The sequence below is a fragment of the Mustela lutreola genome, chromosome X (assembly GCF_030435805.1).
Source record: "Mustela lutreola isolate mMusLut2 chromosome X, mMusLut2.pri, whole genome shotgun sequence".
Taxonomy (NCBI): domain Eukaryota; kingdom Metazoa; phylum Chordata; class Mammalia; order Carnivora; family Mustelidae; genus Mustela; species Mustela lutreola.
Window position 1 is genome coordinate 22,928,313 of NC_081308.1, and position 24,074 is coordinate 22,952,386.

The 24,074-nt window shown below is 37.1% G+C and overlaps 1 protein-coding gene across 1 annotated transcript; it reads left to right on the forward strand.

The window, feature by feature from the left end:
• The first annotated feature begins 20,283 nt into the window (after positions 1-20,283).
• LOC131821554 (DDB1- and CUL4-associated factor 8-like) lies at positions 20,284-22,736 on the forward strand. The gene has a single exon (XM_059157741.1). The coding sequence runs from the start codon at positions 20,448-20,450 to the stop codon at positions 22,230-22,232; it is 1,785 nt and encodes a 594-aa protein (XP_059013724.1). The 5' UTR covers positions 20,284-20,447; the 3' UTR covers positions 22,233-22,736.
• Positions 22,737-24,074: the final 1,338 nt, after the last annotated feature.

The window sequence follows — 24,074 nt, forward strand, 5'->3', positions numbered from 1 at the left end:
GCTGAGGAGAGAGCCTGACATGGGGCTCGATCCCAGGACCCTGAGATCATGACCTGAGCCAAAGGCAGAGGCTTAACCCCCTGAGCCACCCAGGTGCTCCCATAGTCAAAAATTTTAAATGGTAAAAAATAATCAACAGGTGTTTGTCCCTGCTCTCTGAATTTGAAATACATTTCAAATAATAATTTACACTGATTTTTTTTCTACTTGATTTTAAGTCATATGGTTACATGTATAAAGAAGTTATTGATAAATTTGATATTAGAGGATTTACATGTCTCCCAAATATAAGACAAGAGTGTTCTATTAATGATCATGTCTATCTTTTTGTGAGGAATAGTGTCCCTTGTATTCTTTGCTGGTATAAACTATTTGGAAACTGAGTTTATAACAGGTTGGAATATAGAAATTGTTTAATTTTCTGCTAGGAAGAACCAGGAATAAAAAGTTTTTACTCCAGCTATAATTGCAGTATAACTGAGTAGGTTATCTGCCTACTAACTGAAAGAACGTATTAAGTTAGGAAACAGAAAAGCAGGTTATAAAAATTCATTTTGTTCATTCATTTTTAAAAACACAAAACATGTAAGCATGTTTAATTCTCCACTGCAAAAGAATGGATTCTCCAAATAACAGAACTATATTCACATTTGTTAACAACATGATAGACTGTTGCCTAATTTTAACTAAATAGAGTTGATGTGCTTGCATATTCTAGGTATATATCTATTTTAAATTAACCCATCTCACATATACTCTAAAATGGGAGAAAACAAGTAATAGTTTAGCCAAAAGGAGCCATCTTGGAAATAAGTAAGTGTATATACTCTGTTTCTTTTCTTTCTGTCTTTTTTTTTTAAGGTTTTATTTATTTGACAGAGAGAGACAGTAAGAGAGGGAACACAAGAAGCGGGAGCAGGAAAGGGAGAAGCAGGCTTCCTGCTGAGCAGGGAGCCCGATGCAGGGCTCAGGGCTGGATACCAGAACCCTGGGATCATAACCTGAGCAGAAGGTAGACACTTAATGACTGAGCCCCTCAGGCGCCCCTATACTCTGTTCCTGAGAAAATGGAGTAACACCTTGAATATTAAAACATATTTAACACTAAGTAAGGGAAACAAAATATTAATATTGTTATAGGATTCAAACCAAATACTGCATTCAGATTCCATGTTTGAAACTCCTATTTTTAAAAATAAGAGACATGATAATAACTTGTACCACATGCAAATTGCAGGACAGAAAGACTCCATCCACAAGGACAAACTGCATGGATCAAGTTAGAATCTTTCAGTAGCCCTGCCAGATTCATCCTATGACAGTTAAATTTGTAATATGTAGGAAAATGCAATCAAATACTAATCTGATTTCTAAAGGACACACAAACTGTCTAAGGGATGCATTCCTCTTCTAAAATACTTCAAAACACTCTTTACTATTAAGATGAAGGCTCAGCTCAGCAATCCTCAAATGAAGACTACAGTGAGTAAATAGTAGCCAGGACTGAAAATTTTGTTTTTCTCTATCCAAAACCAGACTTATCTGCAATAATTATAAATAATAAATTTGACCTGCTGAATGTAGATGCTGGCATTTCAACAAGGTAATATATTTACATTTTAACTCTTTATTATCAGATTTTATGTTTTATAAAGATCATGCACTGCATTTTAAATGCCGCTGAAAAACACAGACACACATGTACATGCTGGTAGTGTTACAGATAGAATAATATAACTTGCAAACTCAAATTATCATAAATGAACTAAATTTAATGCTAAAATAAATTTATAGGAACAATATGAAATATTCTATGAAATTGCTCACAACAAAATGTTGTTAATCTTTTAAGTGTAAATATATAAGATAAAGTAAATATCTATAAATATTAATAAATATAAATTGGAACCTTTTATTTTTATTGAAAAATAAAATACTGTGAATATAAATGTCCTTTCCACTTATTTTCCATCTATAATGTAGCTACTTTTGAAAAGATCAAGAATGAGTTAGCAGCCTATCTTAGTGGTTTTGTATTAGCTAAGTCAATATAGTGCTACCTTCTGCTTGTGTACTTGACTCAGTCTAACCAAACTTGGTAACAATATCACCACAGAGACCACAGGCCATCAGGTGCCAGTGGCCCTCAGGACATCTCTCTCCTTTCCCACCCTCCAAAATAAGTTTTCTCGGGGGTAGCTAAATGATATTCTCTCCTTTATCAGTTCTCATAACCTCTTACTTTATTTTTTTAAAGATTTTATTTATTTGACAGACAGAGATCACAAATAAGAGAAGAGATCACAAGGCAGAGAAGCGGGCAGAGAGAGAGAAAGAGAGAGGAGGAAACAGGCTCCCTGCAGAGCAGAGAGCCCAATGTGAGGCTCGATCTCAGGACCATGGGATGATGACCTGAGCCAAAGGCAGAGGCTTTAACCCACTGAGCCACCCAGGTGCTCCTCTTACTTTATTTTTAATATGTATGAAACTTGGGGGATCAGTTCTTAACAACTCTCTTTTTACAGACTAATTCACAGTCCTACTTAAGCTCAAATATTATGTAGCCCCTTCCTTTATGCCATTAGCTAATATCAATTATGTACTTCCTTCACGGCAGTAATGAGACATATGTCATCTCATGTATTTCTAAAAATGCATTTAGGTAGGCACAAACTTTAAATAAAATTAAAAATTTAAGTATTACTTATACAAAACTGAGCAAATCCCATGTGAACAGCATTAGTCATTCACAAAATTAACACATCCACATAAAGCACACAGACCAAGAAATTATGTTTCCATTACTCAGAGGCCCCATCATATTCCCAGCCTTTTCCTAAAAGACGATGAGTATCCTGACTTCCAACAAAAGATTATTTGCCTGTTTTGAAATATTTTACAAATGGAATCACATAGTATATATTCTTGTACATCTGGCTTCTAATTTGCTTGAAGAGTTTGTCATATTTATCAGTGTTTGTTGTATTTACCATGTGTTTTTGTAGTAGCAGTCCCTTTTCCTTTGCCATTGTATGAACACATGACTCATTTACCCATTTTATTGTCAGCGATATATGGTTTGTTTCTAACTTTGGGATATTATGAATAATAATATTATTCAGTTCATGTGAACTTTCTTTCCTATGTCTTTTAGTGAACATATATGCCTCTTTCCATTGTGTATGTACTTAAGAGTGGTATTGTTGGATCAGAGGATGTGCATATCTGCAGATTTAGTAGATATTGCCAAATAATTTTCCAAAGAAGCTCTATAAACATATACCTTAATAAGAAGTAGATGAAAGCTCCATTTCTCCACATCCTTGCCAATAATATTGGACATTTTCAGTCTTTTTAATTCATTCTAGTGAACATATACATTATAGATTTAATCTGAATTTCCCTGGTTACTAATGAATTTGAGAATTTTTTCATAGCATTACAAATTACTTTTGTATTCTCCTTTAGGAAGGTTATTAAAAAATCTCTTGTCTCTTTTTCACTATCTTTTCTTACTAACTTACAGATCTTCTTTGTGTATTGTGTATACATTACTTGGTCAGTTACACAGATTTTAAATATACTGGTTTCTTAAGTGTATTTTCATGAAGAGAAGTTCCTACTTCTAAAATAGCCCAACATGTTTATCTTTTCCTTTATAGTTGGAACAATCTTCCCATTTCCCCAAGCACACGAAGCTATTCTCCTATGACATATTTAGTGAGAACTTCTTCATAATTTCAGTCCTTATGTGTGTGGTTATGCTTCTGGCCTTTCTGTTTTGTTCCACTAATCTATTTGTCTGTCTCCATACCAACACCATACTGTATTAATCATAATGTTGATTATCTATGAGTATTAATTCTCCAACTTTGTTCTTCTTCAAAGTTGTTTTAGCTACACTTGAATTCTTTATAAACCTTAGAAGCATTCTTCAATTTCCACATTCCTCATAACCCCTACTCTCTTTCTTTCTCTCTCTCTCTCTCTCTCTCTCTCACACACACACACACACACACACACACACACTGGGAATTTTATTTTGATTATATTGATTTTATACATCAAATTTAGGAAAATTGACACATTTTCATTAAGAAATTTTCCGATCTACGAACATGTATGTCCTTTCATTTCACTTTTATCCCCCAGATGAATGAGTCTGAGAAACATTTAAGACAGTTTTCAGATGAGCCTATGGATGGAGCAACCAGTCACTTGTAGTAGTGGCCAGTTCAATAACATTTTTTTTTTCTCCCTCTCCTTTCTTCTCTGCTTGGATTCCTCTCCTCCTCGCTGAGGCTTCCTGAGGTACATCTTCTAATAAGGAACTCACACATAGCTTTTTTTTTTCTTTTTTTTTTTTACCAAAGTCTGCTTTCTTGCCAAGAAATATCACCACCATGTTTAAGGGAAAGCCACAGACTTTTCAAATGGGCCATGTGGTTCTGAATAGTCTAGCATCTTGCTACCTGCCTGAACTCATCTCTATCTCTTCTGTCTTTTTTCAGAATGGCCTCTGCTGAATTCTGACTTCTGTGCTTCTTCAACCATTTCAAGCATCCTCTCTTCTCATAAAAGTCATACTTAATGTTTCCCCTCATTCCAGATTTCATGAATGAGTATACATATTCATTCATAGACTTCAAGGATGAAAATAACCAAGTTAAGTGGCTATATATATATATATATATATATATATATAGCCATGTAACTTAAATATGTGTGTGTGTGTGTATATATATATATATATATATATATCCATGTAACTTATTTTCCTCCTTGAAGTCTATGTTCAATCAGTACATTCTCCGTGATGTATTCTTTTGTCCAAACTTTGCAAAACCATAACCCCTAACCCCACATTCCTATCCTCATCTCCTGCTTAACTTTTCTACTTAGCATTATCACCTAATATCAGTATATCAGGACATGGGTTTTTGTCTTCCTCGCTCTTTTATTTGTTGCATCTATAATACTGCCTTTTAGTAGGCATTCGATAAATATTCTGTAGAGTGAAATATTTGGAAAAAAGTGTAAAGAGCATGCTTCCATTTATATAAAGGGGGTAGAGTAAGAAATTGTCTGAGTTAATAACCATGGAAAGGGTAACTTATTAAGTTTGAATTAAAACACAAGTTTTAAAATAGGTGGAATATAAAGCTCCCTGGAGATATAAAGAGAGTTCTATAACACACTTCAGGTTTAGCGAGATGAAAATGAGGAGGCTTCAGTTCTCTAGGGTGAGATAACAAAGGAGAATGGGAGAAAGCAGCTTTAGGGAGGTATAATTTATATGCCATACAAATCATCCATTTTAAGTCTATGGTGTGATGAATTTTAACAAATGTATTCAGTCATATAACTACCACAGAAATCATGATATAGCTTATTTCTATCATCTTCCAAAATTTCCCTCATGCTACTTTGCACTCAATCCTTGCCCATGACCCTGGCTCTAGGCAAGTGATGGCTGATATTTTTAAATTATTTTTTTCAATCACTGTCCTAAACCAATTTTGCTGCTGTACCCCTAGCTGGGTATGAAATGAAAAACATTGAGTCCTAAGAAGTATATCCATGGGTACCCAAAGCAGAGGACTCCATGGTTGGGTTAAGCACTGCAGGAATGGATCAGCCTTCCTTGAAGATTTTAACTGGTGACTTTTGTAGGTATTAGCTATAAAATTGTAAGATTAGTTATCAAAAAGGTCTGTGTATGGCAGTGGTAAAACAAACATTAAGGAACATATCAGATAATCCTTATTTGGATTTAGAAGTTGAACTGACCCTCCTTCCCCGTGACACCTGCCAACATTTAGGTCTTTATAAGCCAGATGTTTTCAGCAAATTGGACAAGGGAGTTGGTTAGGGCAGGGAGGAAGATAATGGATGTTCTGTTAATTTAGTCCTATGATATGATATATAAAACTGCACATTTTATTTTTGAAAAAACTTAGTTTAACTGTATTTGTAATTCAAGCTGTAGAACATGATCACAAGATGATATTCAGATATTTAAAGTAAATATATTATGATGCTGGTGAATATTTGGAGTGTAAACCTTTGTTTTTGAGTCTAAATATATTTCATTCCATTGGCTTTAGCCTGGCCTTCGATTTTAGCTTTCAATTTTATATCACTGGTTTTTAACGTCATTATTCAAACTGTTGGCACTAGTGCTGAAATGTTTAGAATCAAGAACAGAGGCTTGAACCTTGTGACTACAAAATTTACTTTAGGCTGGCACTAATAATAATAATAAAACCTTTACATAGTGCGCACTACATACCATGAAATGTTCTGAGCATTTTAAAAGTATTAACTTATATAATATTAATTAATGAATATCAAGTGTATTAATTTTTTTAATCATATAATTCTCTCTGAGATAGTTGCAATAATTAATCCCACTTTTCTTATAGGGTTACAGAAGCACAGAAATATCCAATAGCTTTTCCAAGATTTTATGACTAGAAAAGGGCAGGATCAGGATTCAAACCCCGTCCCCTGGATTCCATGTTTTTAAATACCATGTTTTGAGTGTATCTATTGTGGCAGTTTCAGATCTGATAGCACACATTATTGCATAGTTTTATCTTCTCCACCTCATCTCAGAAGTATTTTAAAGGTGTTGTGAAGTACCTTGCTGAGGTTAATATGCATTATTATTTATTATTTTATTATTTAATTATCATTAAAGTATTATAGCGATGCATGCAATAACACATGCATCGCTATAATACTTTCCTATTGCTGCTGTAATAAGTGATCACAAATTTAGTGTCTTAAAACAACACGAGTTTATTATCTTATAGTTCTGCAAGTCAGAAGCCTAAAATGGGTAGGCAGGTGTTCATTTGTTCTGGAGGCCATAGGAGAGAATATATTTCCTTTTCTTTTCTAGCTTCTAGAGGCTGCCTACATCCCTTGCCTCATGGTCCCACATAACCCAACCTCTCCTTCCATCATTACTTCTTTGTCTCTGATTCTGACCCTCTTGCCTCTCTTTTAGAAGGATCCTTAAGATTACACTGGGCCTATCTGGATAATCCAGAATAATCTCCTCATCTCAAAATCCTGAATTTAATCCCGTCTGCAAATTCCCTTTTGCCATGTAAATTAATATATTCACAGGTTAGGGGGCAGGGGTATTATTCTGCCTACCACAATTCTCCTGTTCATATGAAAAGGGAACTCATCACTCAGAACAAACATGTTCCATGGTCAAGCACCTATGACATTTGTGTTCAATAACAGTGCACTCTCTCCCCACAGTTCAAGATTATTTAATAAGCCTTGGACAATCTCGTCTTCAAATGATTTTTATTACTGTCCTTATACATAAATCATTAGCTTGATGAAAATGTGTCTGTTCATGTTCTAAAATAAACAAGCTCTGTGTATTCTCAATCCTGAAGCTTTTTAACCTTTCCCAGGAGGACTCTTTCTCTTCCTTTTGCCAGTTGTTTAGTGTCAGCTCCTCAACTCTTTGAAGTTGTTTCCCCAGCTGTCCACACCTTTGGGACACTTCTCTCTTCTGGACTTTTTTTTTTTAAAGATTTTATTTATTTATTTGACAGAGATCACAAGTAGGCAGAAAGGTAGGCAGAGAGAGACAGGAAGGGAAGCAGGCTCCCTACTGAGCAGTGAGCATGATGCAGGGATTGATCCCAGGACTCTGGGATCAGGACCTGAACCAAAGGCAGAGGCTTTAACCCATTGAGCCACTCAGGCGCCCCTATTCTGGACTTCTTTGATTATAACTCTCTTTATAGCTCACTTGGTAATGAACACATGCTATTGGAGTGACTTCCCCTTGGAATGTAAGTGGCATAACACAAATGAATGACAATATGTACTAATTGTTTTAAACAAACTCATTAAATCTTTTCTGTTCCAAAAGAGCACTACCTTTCAAAGTAGCCACTCTGCGAAGTGATACATTTATACCAAAGAATATGATATCACACTATATTTACAGTCTCATTTTTGACACTGACTTTAGGGGTTATTTAGAAGCCATATAAGAAAATCACCTATGGTGCTTCAGAGCTTCAGCTTGTACTTGACTAAAATTGGCTATAGAAATCATGTACACTCTAGCTTTCTCATTCATGTTTTTGAAAAGTGAATGGAAGCAACCAACTACTATCACTGACCTCTTTCCTTGTAATGTAGATTCACTTATTTTTTTCTTGTTTTTGATGTAATGTTCAACAATTCATTAGTTGTATATAACTTATTTTTAAAGTACTTTGTAATCCCAGTGTTCATAGCAGCAATGTCCACAATAGCTAAACTATGAAAGGAGCCGAGATGCTCTTCAACAGATGCATGGATAAAGATGTGGTCCAGATATACAATAGAATATTACTGAGCCATCAGAAAGGATGAATACCCACCATTTGCATCAACATGGATGGAACTGGAGTTAACTGGTTAACTGGTAAGTTAATCAGATAAAGATAATTATCACTGGTTTTACTCATATGTAGAATATAAGGAATAGCATGAAGGACCACAGGGGAAGTGAGGAAAACTGAAGGGGAAGAAATCAGAGAGGGCAACAAACCATGAGAGACTCTGAACTACTGACTCTGGACTACTAACAGAAGGGAGGGGGCTGGAAGGATGATTTAACCAGGTGACAGTTATTAAGGAGGGCACGTGTGGTGATGAGCACTGGTGTTATATGCAACTAATGAATCACTGAACACTACTTCAAAAACTAATGATGTACGATATGTTGGCTAATTGAACATAATGAAAAAATAAAAATAAATACAGTACTTTACAACCACCAACTTCCCCAACTCCCTGCAACAAGATTCTCTATTAAAAGTTGGACTAGAAAAAATGGTTAATGACAGAAGCTAAGGTGGGGATCACCTAACTCATCCCAATTCTAAATCTTGAAATTCAATATTCATGGAGAGTGTGTTGGCTGTGTGTGTGTGTGTGGGGGGGATAATAGAAAGAAAAAACAAACCGTATAAACAGAGAGTTGATGTGAACTGCCCAGCAGTGAGTCTATGTACCCCAACAGTGCATAGAAACTGATGTCAGGTCCAACAAAGGCACAGATTCAGTGGTGAAACACAACACCAATAAGAACGATGGCCAGCACTTCTGTAAAAAGCAGGCCCTGATCTCTGTCCAAGCCTACTTACTGTATGTTGACAAGAAGCCCAAGAGTACTCACCTTGTTTGAGCATTAAGGTAAAATTAAATAAATAAAATATTTTAAGAAAAAGATTTTATTTATTTATAAGAGACAGAGAGAGGAAGTGCGAGTAGGAGGAGGAGGCAAAGGGAGAGGGAGAAGCAGACCCCCGGGCTGAGTAGAAAACCAACAGACCAACTAGGGCTCCTGCTTGATCCCAAAAACCTGAGGTCATGACCTGAGCCAAAGGCAGATGCTTAACCAACTGAGCCACGTAGGTGCCCCAAATGAGATTATTTTCTTCATTTCCTTTTTGAATAGTTAATGGTTAGTTACCCTGATAGCAAACCCAGACAAATACACTAGAAAAAAAACAAGGCCAATATCCCTATTCTTAATGAAGATATATGCAAATATCTTCTATAGAAAACTAGCAAACAAAATTTTATAGCAAGTTAAAATGATCATACACCATGATCATCTGGGATTTAGCCCTAGAATGCATAGGCAAGAAAGCAAGAGGGGTATGTTACACATGAGCAGTGACTGCCCAACAATAAAATGTGGCCTGCCATCTATTTCAGAGACTTAAGTATACATCAGGAGGAAAGACTACCCACAGTAATATATATTCAATAAAGTATACCTTTGGTTACTTTTAAATCTAATGTTCATAATTCTCTATCATGGTGGAGGGTAAAAATTCCATTAGATTACACCAGACTCTTTTTGTATTTTAGTCTTATAGCTTTATTTCACATATTATCATGCATACCTACCTTAAAAACTCTCAGAAATAATGTTCTGTTATTCATTTAAATTATATAAATATCTTTAGTGAGATGTATGAATATTCAGTTTTCTATGTTCATTATGTTTTATTAAATGCATGATTAATAATTGATGAAAATTAAAGATAATTTAGTTTTCAAAATTATATTTTTACTTTCCTGAATAGTATGATTCTATAGCTCTCGGAATTATGCAACCCATAGAAATGTACAGTATATATCAAGAGCTTGAACTTATTATGCAAACCCAAATAGTTTTTAACTTGAAGCAAAGAAAATAATTAGAGTTGGGTCCATACTCAGCTTTTAAGATAGGTAGTAGTCATCTGTTCTTTGGAGATATTGATACATTTTTGGCATAAATGAAAGAAACACAGACTAATTATAATGAAATGACTGCTATTTTCTATCTATGCAGATGCTTCTCTAACTTTAAAATTATTCACATCCTCCTGGGACAGGGCAACAATTAGGCTGACAGAGTAGGTTGGAAATAAAATGTAAAGATAGAATAATACTAAATAGAGAAGTACTAGATAAAAAAGCAATTCTGGCCAGATGGAAAAATGAACAGCAATAAAAGAAATGAGAAGTGACTCCCTTTTGTGTTTAAAGTATTCTTTCTGTCTGTTGGGGCTACTCTTCTGAAAACATGAAGCCTGATTATTTTGTTGCCTTCTGAACTCATTTTAAGTTATTCACAACACATTCTTTGCATACTGTTTCTTTATTTTCAATCACATCATGTCTATTTAATGAATTTTGAATTACAAAAATGCATGCATGCTGGTAAGCATACTTCTGAAGTGTCATCAACCCTAGTTGGGGCTTTGAAGGTAAGAGGATGTGACAGGAGATTTGGTCAGTTTCCGTGACTAAGTCAAAGGCTCTGTCTCCTATTTTTTACCACACATTCACATTAAGAGTGAGGTCAGAAGATTCCTTCAGAGTTATGCAAGTAATTCAACTTCCCACATTACGGATGTAATTTAGAAGTAGTGATCTGAAAACAAACCACTGTGCAACAGCCAAATTAATCGCACTTGGTTGGCAGTAAATTGGCATCCACTAAAAGAACCATAAAGTTAGGACAGCAAAAATCTAAGAATTCTGATTAATTATTTAGAATACTAAGACATTAAAAATAAACACTAAAACTTCAAAAGTATTAAAAACAAATACTAAAATATTAAAGCATTGAAAACAAATATTAAAATATACTGTGATCTCAGCTTAATTAGATAAGATACTATGTAACTTTAAAACTGCCTAAGGCACCAGGAGAGGCTCAAATTCCACAAGTATCTGAAATTTATTGTATTCAAAATGAAACCAGAAATCACCTCTTCAAACCTCACCCCATTCTATCCCTCCTATTGACCCTAAATCAGGGTCACATAAGGTAGATTACCAAAGTAATGGTGTTCCTTATCTTTCTTTCACAGTCCTTGTCCAGTAAGTAGATCAACAGCATTTTCAGTCAGTCAAAAGTGAATTCAACACATTTCTTGTATTTACTTTGTGTTGCCACCTCCATTAAGTTCAAGCCTAGATCATCATTTATCTGCAATATACTGATAACCCTTAAAGTTACTTCTTTCATTTATTTTCAACAAATATTTACTGGGTGCCTATTCTGTACACTCTGCCAAAAGCTGTAATTAAAAAGAATCAATAGAAGTACCTACTTCCGGGGCGCCTGGGTGGCTCAGTGGGTTAAAGCCTCTGCCTTCGACTCAGGTCATGATCCCAGGGCCATCCGGTTCTCTGCTCAGCGGGGAGCCTGCTTCCTCCTCTCTCTCTGCATGCCTCTCTTCCTCCTTGTGATTTCGGTCTGTCAAATAAATAAATAAATCCTTTAAAAAAAAAAGAAGTACCTACTTTCAAGTAACTTACTCTTGAGTAGAGGAAACTAGACACATAAAAAAAAAATTAACACTGGTATTATAACATATTGTATTATTTGCAAAACAGTCCTTCCAGAAAGAATACCAGAAATTGTTCAAATTTAATTAGTTTCCAAACATTTAATCTTGCCTCCATCTAACTTATTTCCCATCCTGAGATTAATGATTATAAATGGAAACTCTATCCTTACTTAAATTATTTAAGTATCTATGCATCATCTACTAGATGGAATCCAACCTGGTCCCTATAAACCTTTATAAGAAAGTAGCAATTGTCAAAGTGTGCTTCGGGACCCATGGTGGGGGGATGTCCCTGAGACCCTTTTAGTAGCTCTGAATGGTCAAAACTATGTTCATGATACTCCTAAAATGTTATTTGCCTTTTTTGTCCTATTTTCTCACAAATGTGCAGTTGAGTTCTCCAAATACTGCATAACTTGTGATACTGCAGCTGATTGCCTGAAGAAGCAGAAAGGAGAATCTAAATGTTTTCTTAGAAACCAGACAATAAAAAAAAATGTTATATTGTAAAACAAGGCCAATCATCCCATTAAATTTGTTTTGCTTGGGAAAAATCAATTATCCTTTATAAAAATATATTATTTATGTTAGGATGTAATGAGTTTATTATTCTCATTTTAGTTACTTAAATATTTCTGAGATGGAGAGGAGATGGGAATTGGGGGAAATTGGAGGGGGAGACAAACCATGAGAGACTGTGGACTCTGAAAAAAAACTGAGGGTTTTGGAGGTCATGGGGGTGGGGGTTGGGTGAGCCTGGTGGTGGGTATTAAGGAGGGCACGTATGGCATGGAGCACTGGGTGTGGTGCATAAACAATGAATTTTGGAACACTGTAAAGGAATTTTTTTAAAAAAGAGAGAGATAAGGGAAAAAGTATTTCTGAGCTTTAATTTCTAATACGACAAATATCAGTAGATGTAAATCATGTAGATATAAGTACTTTGGGATTCTCAGTTTTTAAGAATGCAAAGAGGTCCTGAGGCCAACAGGTTTGAGAACTGCTACAATAAAGCATAGCAAATTATAGGCTGGCCTTGTCTCTTATTGTTGTTTACACTTATTTGGTGCCCCAATCACACCAAGACTTCCCGTTTTCTAGAATCTATCATGCTGTCTCCTCCCTCCCATCATAGACTGTCTGTTAATCTTCAACTGTTCCTCATGGCTTCTCACCTTGCAGCATCCCACACAGAAAAGGGACTGAGGCAGAATGAGGATGAGGCAGGGGTGTGGGCATGCATATACAAGGACCCAGAAGAAAATTCATGTTAGGTGGCAGTGCTGTTCTGTTGTTCTTCTTTCAATGTTATGCTGAAATATCTTTTCCTGGCCCGTCAAAGTCCTATGCCTACCTCAGAACAGCCTCTCTTGTCACTCTACTTTCAAGGGATCCTCTGTTAATAATTTCATTAACATATATTTTGCTATTTTAATTATTTGTTTATAATGGAAATTGTTCCAGAATGTAGATTTTTTTCCCCCTCTTTTGATTCCAAATGGCATCTTGAAGTTTCCGGACTTCCTGAACATTTGAATAGGAATCACATACAAATGTAAGTTTTGCCAATACCTTATGAAATCTTCATAGAAATATTTCTATTAATCTTAATATTCACTTCACTTCATGATACTGGTTTACAAGTCTGTCACTCAATGGGATGCTATTTCTATGAACACAGAACACAAGACAATCCCATTAAATGAGAGGGGTAATACAATATTTTAGAAATGACTGTCTCTTGAATCCCCAAACCCACTGACATAGTCAGGTAAAGGTTTCTCTTTGACCGCCACTTTCAGAATTATATTGATTTTGCCATATTGCTGGTTTGTAAGAATAGCTACAGAAATGTCCTGGGATATTCAAATGGCTCTGGATGGTTTCTCCAAAAAAACCATTTCTTCTTATTTGTGGAGTGTAACAAATAACATGGAGGACAAGGGGAGATGGAGAGGAGAAGGTAGTTGAGGGAAATTGGAAGGGGAGGTGAACCATGAGAGACTATGGACTCTGAAAAATAACCTGAGGGTTTTGAAGGGGCCGGGGGGTGGGAGGTTGGGGGAGCCAGGTGGTGGGTATTAGAGAGGGCACGGATTGCATGGAGCACTGGGTGTGGTGCAAAAACAATGAATACTGTTACGCTGAAAAGAAATAAATAAATTTAAAAAAAATAAATAAACACTATTCAATTAAAAAAAATTCTCCTAGAGTAGGAAGTCCTCTTAGATTTAGGAAATAGCTTCTGGAAAAATTGAGCTTATCAGTCAGCCATGTCTTAGAGTGAGTTACTTTAATCTTATAATCAAATTGCTTTTACTTTAATAGCTTAGATACAGATTACAGTGCTCTGGGTATCCTGTCCTTCTAAGCTTCATATATACTTACAGGCTATAAAGTAGTGAAGCAAAAGTGAACTCTAGTCCTCTCCAGTTGAACACACTTGTTGATCATAGCAAAAGTTGACTCCACTGGGGCCTCCAATCTGCTGACCCTATCAAATTTTCCCTCTTCATTATTCCCGTCTTGTCCTTAATCGCCTTTTTTTTAAAAAAATAGCTAAATTCCATGGTTTATTACAATAATATCACTATGTAGAATCTAACCTCCCTTGCCCCCCCAACTTTCCATTATCCTCAACTAGAAAAAGAATTCAGAATTTAGTTTGAATCCAAATATTTGTCTACTCTACTCCTGTCCTTGAGTGTCTGAAATAGAGAAAAACAAATAACCATGCTGTCTCTTTTTTTTTCCTTTTATGGTGTAAAATCACAAGTGAACCTTCTTTGTTCATAGGCAACAATTCCCCATTCCCTTGCTGGACATTCTCCCATTCTCTGAGTTGACTATTCAACACCTTCTTCTGCTTCAAAGATCCACACAGTTTCAATCTTCTCCATTCTTAGAAACCCTTCTTTCTTTATTCATTAGGCGAACAGAACCAATTAGAATAAAGTATGTACACTCTTCCATCACCAAATCTAACAACCTACTTGCCTCTGTGCTACATATTATGTCCCCTTTCTGCTACAATCCCTCTGCCTGCATATTGAATCTTATTCCTTCTCTTCTACTCAAGACTTTCCTCCTGAAAATTCTTCTGTCTTCCCTGCATTAGCAATTTTCATCCTTACTACTAAATCATTGTTACTAGTATATAACATTCTGATAACTAAGTTTAAAAAAATTCTCTTGACTCCATTCCCCCTTGGAACTCCAATTCTTTTCTCTACTATGCAATAAAACCCCTATAAGAGCTCTCTTTACCCATTGTCTTCACTTCTTCTTTCTCCTCTCTTCCCAGACTTCTCTGGTCAAGCATTTGTTCTCACAAGTGCTATAAAACAGCTCTGACAAGTCATGTGTTATCACCCTGTTACCAAATCCAATGATCAGTTCTCAGCCCTAATTTTAATCTTTCACAGTTGATCACTTCTCTCCTTGTGAAATAGTTTCTACACTTCCTTCATATTCTCGTGTTTTTCTCCTGCATAACTGGCCACTCCTTTGTCTCCATATGGTAAGATTCTCTTTTTCTTCCTAAAATAAATACTCCAGTGCCTAACCCTCAGATCTTGTTCTTTTCACTGTCTACTCACTTTCTAGGTGACTTTCTTTATTCCCAGTGACTAATGACTTCCAAATTTATTTCTATATTTATAATCTTTTCTATAAACATCAAACAACTCTATCCAATTGTCAACTAATTTTTTTGTCTCAGTGTTTAGTGGATATTTTTATACTTGACATAAATAAAACAAAACTCTTGATTCTTCCACTCCCATCTCTCTAGACCTCATTTCAGTAAATTTCTCCACCATCCACTTATTGTTTCTCGTAAACACTTGGGAGTTATCACTGATTTTTTTTTTTTAAAGATTTTATTTATTTAGGGGCTCTTGGGTGGCTCAATGGGTTAAGGCCTCTGCCTTCAGCTCAGGTCATGATTCCAGGCTCCTGGGATTAAGCCCCGAATCCGGCTCGCTGCTCAGCAGGGAGCCTGCTTCCTTCCTCTCTCTCTGCCTACTTGTGATCTCTGTCTGTCAAATAAATAAATAAAATATTTTAAGGAAAAGATTTTATTTATTTATAAGAGACAGAGAGAGGAAGTGAGAGCAGGAGGAGGAGGCAAAGGGAGAGGGAGAAGCAGACTCCCGGGCTGAGCAGAAAGCCAACAGACCAACTAGGGCTCCTGCTTGATCCCAAAACCCCGAGGTCATAACCTGAGCCAAAGGTAGAAGCTTAACCAACTGAGCCACGTAGGTGCCCCAAATGAGATTATTTTCTTCATTTCCTTTTTGAATAGTTAATAGTTAGTTAATAGTTAATAGTTAGTTACCCTGATAGCAAATCCAGACAAAAGCACTAGAAAAAAACAAGGCCAATATCCCTATTCTTAATGAAGATATATGCAAATATCTTCTGTAGAAAACTAGCAAACAAAATTTTATAGCATGTTAAAATGATCATACACCATGATCATCTGGGATTTATCTCCAGAATGCAAGAATGGTTCAACATAAACAAATATGATATACCATATTAACTGAATGAAGGATGAAAACCACATGATTATCACAATAGATGCAAAAAACCATTTGATAAAATTTAATACCTTTTCACGATAAAAACTCTTAACAAACTAGGTATAGAAGAAATCGGCTTCAACACAATAAAGGCCATATATGAAAGGCTCACAGCTAACATCATACTCAATGGTGAAAAATTAAAAGATTTTCCTCTAAGACAGGAAAAAGACAAGGATGCACACATTAGACAGCTCTACTCAGCATAGGACTGGAACTATTAGAGAAATTAGGCAGCAAAAAATAAAAGAAATAAAAGGCATCCAAATTGGATAGGAAGTAAAATTGTCTGTTTGTAAATGACATGATCTAATAATTGGAAAATTCCAAAGACTCCACACATTCTCTGTCTCTTTCTGTCTCTGTCTCTGTCTCTCTCACACACATGTACAAACACATACGCGCACACACACACATATCGTTAAAACAAATACATTCAATGAAGTTACAGAATCCTACCTTCTCCACATGATTTGGTGGGAAGTACCAGCCGGTGAGCAGAAGGAGAAGAATAAATATGGAGAATTTGGTTCCCTGGCTCCCTCCTTATAGGGCACTGAAGATGGCTAATGATAGCTCCTGTCAGATCACACTCTGCACACCACTCTCTCTGTTTTAGGTTAACTGCTATCTCCCCTCCCCACCTTTAGGCCTAGGGCTATAATATCCTGTTCACAATAGCCCTGAGGTCCTGATCTTTTCCTTGTGATTTCCCTACAGGCTTCTCTCACCTTTGTAAATAACAAGCCCACTTACTGAGCTTCTTCAGATTGTCCAAATGATATGTTTTTTTGCCAGTAGCCTGACTATTCTACCTCATACTCAGATTTGACTCATCAGTAAATGCTGTAATTTCCACTTCCAAAGTATATTCCAAGGCTAACCAATTTTCACCACCCACACTATCCTCACCTTAGTTTAATCCACCTTAATTTCTTACCTGCATTACAGCAACAGTTGAATACTTCTGCTCTCTTTCCACTCCATCGTATTCTCACAGCAGCCAGTGCCATCTTTTTAAAAAGGAAGATAATGACATTATTCTGCTCACAAACTTCTAAAGGCTTTCCAGTCCACAGAGAATGAAATAAACATTAAAATTACTTATGATGTTCAACAAGGCTCTTCATTTGGCCTTTGATTCTTGCAGTCCCATTGCTTACACTCTCCCTAATGCTTACTTATATTGCTTCAGTCACAGTGGCCTCCTCAAAGTTCCATAAACATTCATATTGTAATATTAATTAATTAATTATTTTTTATGCTACTATTTTAAAGCATTTGCACTTGAACGTGAGTCTATAGAGAATATTCTTATCTTAAATATTTGCAAGACTCCATTTCTCTTTTTCTTCAGCCCTCTACTTAAATGTCATCCCATAAAAAAAAGGGACTTTCCCTAAATGCATTATCTAAAATAAAAGCATGCAGTCTGTATCTACTTATGTACATTTATTTCTCTCCATAATATTCATCACTGCCTCATATGATGTATCTATGTATTGACTTGTCAACTGTCACTTTTTTCTGCTATATTATTACTCCATGAGTGAAGAAACTACCACTTTTATTCACCACTTGTAATATTACGCCCTAGAATATTACATTGTGTGTTGAAGCTGTAATAAATTTTTAGTGAATGAAAGGGAATGTAAATAAACCAAATGGATCAATTAAATTAAATTAAATTAAAAGCAAATTTAGGGATGCCTGGGTGGTTCAGCGGGTTAAAGCCTCTGCCTTCTGCTCAGGTCGTGATCCTAGGGTCCTGGGATCGAGCCCCACATCGGGCTCTCTGCTCGGCTGTGAACCTGCTTCCTCCTCTCTCTCTCTCTGCCTCTCTGCCTGCTTGTGATCTCTGTCTGTCAAATACATAAATAAAATCTTTTAAAAAAAATTTTTAAAAGCAAACTTAAATGAAAAGCCAATTCACAGGCAAAATTTGCTTAATGAGCATGTAGGGGAAAAAAAAGTCAGATTAATACAATAGCATCAGGTTACAATGACCTGATTCAACTTCTAACAGTGGAACTGTTCCTTGCAATGGAACAAGATATTTCTGAAGCAAATTAATAAGGCTTCCTCCCCCAGACATTGCCAGGGTGGGGATACTAAGATTTGATGCTCTGGTTTTCCTGTTTTTGTGCTCTATGGCCAAGCAAGACCCCTTGTTAATGAATATTATCTCTTTAAAAAACTACTATGCGATACATCATACTTAGAAAGGGGTATATAAATGTATATGCCAGGCAATAAATAATAAAAAGACTAATAAAATACCTATATTCGGGGCAAGCCATAAATATTACCAAGAATTTTTGAAGCTCCCTCTCCACTAGATTTTAACTTCCTGCCCCCCAGTAAAGGTAATAATTACCCTGAAACTTAAGTCAATTATTTCCTTGCCTTTTAAAATAGTTTTATTAATGTGAAAACTGTAAAGATCTGCACAAAAATGAAATTATTAACTATTCTTTCACTTGTATTTCCACTGATCAGTTTTTAAGATTCATCCATGTTGATGTATTTAATTCATTAATCCTCACTTTTGTACATTATTCCATTATAGGAATATACACTGAATTATTTATGCATGTTACTCTCGATGGCTTTCAGGTGGGTTTAAAGTTGTTGTGTTACTCTTTACAAATTGCTGTGAATATTCTTTTATGTGTCTTTCCCATTACTACCTCCTTGGAAACATTCTCTTTCTTTAGAAGACTTTATACTTCTATGTTTAATCAATTTTGTATTGATCTTGCAATTGCTCTGAGGGAAATCTTGTTTTCCTCATTCTGGCATTCTTCGTCAGTCGTTTACTGTAGCCCTTCGAAAATTTACTGACATTACCTCAGATAATTCACTTGGAGAAGCTCTGAACTTAACACAGCAGTGCCAATTAACTGTCTCCGAAGAGCTGTTTTCTTTTCCTAAAAGGCCCCTAAGAAGCCTCTGAAATATTCTGGGGTATATTTAAAATATTTTGATAGTTCTATGACATCACAAAAGAAACTTTTCTTTCATTGAATTGCATTGATGTCCCCTAAGTATCCTAAATTGAATTAACTCCAAATATACCGAATCTCTGGTGGAAAAAGAAGAAGGTTGTGCCTCTATCTCAAATTGATGAAACAGTTACTAATTTCAATGTCCACTTTAAATTGACCAGTTGATTTCAGCCTTGATTACATTGAGGACTAAATTACTCTTCTCCCTAAGAAAGTCTGCCAGATGTAACAAATAAAAATACAGGACACACAGTTAAATTTGCATTTCAGATTTTAAAAATGAGTAGTTTTTGGTAGAGGTATGTCCAATGCTATATTTGGGATCGACTCATACTAAAAAGTATTTTTAAATAAAAAATGCAATTAACTAGGCAATGTGTATTTTATTTATGACATTTCTACCATTAGAGCCGTCAAGGTTTCCCTCAATCTGTTTGATTTGCTCAAGATATTTTCTGTACATCATAAACTCGCTCGCTGTGGGGACCTTCGCAATCTTTCATTGTGTTTGCTTGTTTCTTCCTTTCATACTGTACATCACGTTCAGGCAAAGCACTGAGAGTCTTATGATAACTGTTCTGCCTAAAGAATATCACTTTTGCTGATAGTTCTCTGAGAATATTTTCCAAAGTGCAACATGTTCCCATCTAGGACAGAACAGAACGTCCAGAGGCTGAGAAGTGAAAAACAGGGGCGGGGGTGGGGCGGAGGGCTTGGAAAAGTCTGAGCAGTCCTGAGATACCGCGAGATGCTGGACGGGATAAAGTCTTCTGAACCTCACCAGCTCCCATACTTCAACGGCTATAGCCCGTTAAGCAGCGTTCCAACTTTGGCTTTCGGCGTCTGACTTGCCGTTAGGCCTGATCAGTTTTCCTTGGTCTGTCCCCAGCCGGGCCGGGCCTACTCCTTAACTTGGACTTTTGGGGCTTTTTCCCACTCGACACCGGCTACAGCTAGCATCATTTAAGATGTCTGACAACGGGAGCAGCACAGATGGCCTACAAGACTCAGAAAAAAGAAGCCTGCTCAATAGCCCGGAGGAGCGGTCTGAAGCGGCTGAGACGAGAGAGACATCTTCAGACACGGAGCTAAGCTTGAATTTGACCGCAGATGACGGCATCCTCTGCGAGGCCACCCCAGAAAGTCAAGGCACAGACGCAGAAAGTTCAGCTGAAAACATCAACTTTGAAAGCACCGAAGACTCGGACCAGTTCTTCGTCTGTGAGGAAACCGTCTTCCCTTACGACCCAGAAGACGAGGAGGAGCAAGGAGCGGAGGAGGAGAGAGGAGCGGCAGGAGGACACCCTCAGGTACAGTGCCCTGAAGCTAACCGTGATCAGTATTTATCAGATGAGGATCGGGCCCTGGAGGAGTGGGTGTCCTCCGAAATATCTGCCCTGCCCCGCCCTCGCTGGCAAGTTGTTTCCGCTCTTCGTGAGCGGCAGCTGGGTTCCAGTGCCCGCTTCGTTTACGAGGCCTGTGGCGCAAGAGTCTTTGTGCAGCGTTTCCACCTGCTCTATGAGCTTGAAGGCCATCATGGTTGTGTCAATACTGTGCACTTCAACCAGCGTGGCACCTGGCTGGCCAGTAGCAGTGATGATCTTAAAGTGATAGTGTGGGACTGGGTGCGTCAGCAGCCAGTACTGGAGTTTGCGAGTGGCCACAAAAATAATGTCTTTCAAGCCAAGTTCCTTCCCAATTGTGGTGATTCCACCCTGGCCATGTGTGCCCGTGATGGGCAGATACGCATAGCAGAGCTGTCTGCTTTACCACACTGCAAGAATACCAAGCGTGTGGCCCAGCACAGGGGAGCCTCCCATAAGTTGGCTCTGGAGCCAGACTCCCCTTTTCAATTCCTAACTTCAGGTGAAGATGCAGTTGTTTTCGCCATTGACCTCAGACGAGGCCGGCCGGCTTCCAGAGTGGTGGTAACCAAAGAGAGGGAGAAGAAGGTGGGGCTGTATGCCATCCATGTGAATCCTGCCAATACTTACCAGTTTGCAGTGGGTGGAAGAGATCAGTTTGTAAGAATTTATGACCAGAGGAAAATTAATGAGAATGAGAATAATGGGGTACTTAAGAAATTCTGTCCCCATCACCTAGTCAACTGTGATTCTAAAGCCAACATCACCTGCCTCGTGTACAGCCACGATGGCACAGAGCTCCTGACCAGTTATAATGATGAAGATATTTATCTCTTCAACTCCTCTGACGGAGATGGAGCCCAGTATGTTAAGAGATACAAGGGTCACAGAAATAATGCCACAATCAAAGGTGTCAATTTCTATGGCCCCAGAAGTGAGTTCATCATGAGCGGCAGTGATTGTGGTCACATCTTCTTCTGGGAAAAATCATCTCGCCAGATCATTCAGTTCATGGAGGGGGACAAGGGAGGCACCATAAACTGCCTTGACCCCCATCCTTACCTACCTGTGCTGGCGACCAGTGGCCTAGATCATGATGCCAAGATCTGGGCACCCACAGCCAAAGCTACCACTGAGCTGATTGGGTTAAAGAATATGATCAAGAGAAACAAGCGAGAACGAGATGAAGATCGCATACACCACACTGACCTGTTCGACAGCCACATGCTTTGGTTCCTCATGCGTCACCTGACACAGAGAGGTCATCGCCAGCACTGGGGAGCTCCTGAAGCTGGAGCCGTGGATGCAGAATCAGATGCGTCTTCCAGTACCTCCAATTCATCTGAGGAAGACGAGAACCAAGACCGGGTGCAGTGCCTGCCGTCCTGAAGCCTCGGCCTCGTCCTCAAGCCTGGTCCAGCTAGATGTCGCTTCAGTAGGCTGGACTTTAAAATTTAAAGTTTAAAGTTTAAAGTTTAAAATTCATTTTAACTAATAAATGTTTTTGTTTTCTATTCTCTACCATAAAAACCATCTTTTCTATCTCTTTACTCTCCCTTTCTTCACATTCTTCCTCTCCCATTCCTTTTCTCTCACTTGATTTCTTTATTCCTCTCTTTACCCATTATATCTCTGTGTAAGAAAATATGTAAGGTGTTTTGTTTTTTATTTTTGCCTCTTTTCATTTGTTTTCTTATGACTTAGCTCTTACAGCTAACTTCTAAAGGTTCTGGTAAAAAAAAAATTAATAGTCTTACTAGGTCTATCTTCTCCTTTCTGATACCCTGAAATCTATCACCTTTTTTTTCCATCTTCAGTAGTTTAAGGTTAATTTCTTCAGTTGACTTGAAAATTTCAGAAATGTGTTTATTCTTTGAAAGTAAAGCAAAATAAAGCAAACCATGGTCTTGTTCCTTTAATGCGGACACTTGGCCATCCACACACACCCATGTACACACACACACAGACTCTCACTCTCTCACAGAAAAGGAAAAGGGGAGAGAGGGTGCATAAATTCCTAACAAATAATTGATGCTTCTGGAATAAATAATTAGGGATTGTTGACACTTTCTGAATACCTGTGTTAATATTATTTTGAGCAGAGACTGGTAAAACTTAAACTTAATCATATGACATTGTTTATTTTGCACTCTAAATTCTTTTGAACTTTCATGGCGAGAATTCCCACAGGATTTCCTTCCAGGAAGACCTCTTGGGACAACCATTTCCTGTAAGATACTAGCCAGGAATATAAGAATTCCTAATATTTGAGAACATATATTTGAACTGAATTTAACAATAACTTACTGTTGCAATAAAGAGTTGCTTATCCTTACAGATAATTGATACCACTGGAAGAAAATTCCCATTAGACATCCATGCACTGCTTAAAATTCTCTTCACTTGCTTATAAGAGGTTAAATTGCTTTTAAAAATATTTTGTTTTAAGCCTTATTTAGTGTAAATTTTGCATGCTGGATGTTCAATTTGTGTTCAGTAATAATATTCATTTTTGTTTTACACCTGTTACTTGTGTAGGTGAATGCAGAGGCTTTGCCTTACCCCCAAAACCCCTGTTTTCCTTTGATAATAACTCCTTAAAATGGATATTATCGCTGGCCCCTTAAGCAAGTTGAGACATTTACATACTGAAATTAGACTTTGGAATGGAAAATAACATTCAAATTTCCTGTTCACTGATATTCAAAGTCAGAACGACTGCTTGGGGATCTGGGAGATTGGGGCAGCCCCTACCAAGGTGTGCTGTTAGGAAAGAACCTAAAGCCCCCAAAGAACCCAGTGAGTCTGAACTAAGCACTGCAGTATAAAACAGGACTTAAAGAAAATGAAATTATAAACTAGCAGTCCAAGTTTGGGGCATCCCTGCATGACTGGGTGAGATATATACTAGCAACATCAACAGAACATTCAAAAACACTTTGGGAATTTCTAATGACACCGGGTGACAGAACAATGACAAGAGCATATTAATTATCCAGGGTTTTTTTTTTTTTTTTTTCACCTGCTGTTTGGAAGCAGTTCTGAATGTATGGGTGGGGGAATGATACTGTGAAATGAAACTTTCTTCGGAGTTTCCTGCATGGTTCTGAGATTTTTTTTTTTTTTTTAGATTTATTTCATTTTATTTTGGAGAGGGAGGAAGCAGGTGCATGGGGACATGAACGCATGAAGAGGGGGTAGGGGGCAAGGGGCAAAGAAAGAGGGAAAGAG

Coding starts and splice junctions, on each gene's coding strand:
- LOC131821554 (XM_059157741.1), top strand. CDS start 20,448: ATGTCTGACAACGGGAGCAGCACAGATGGCCTACAAGACTCAGAAAAA.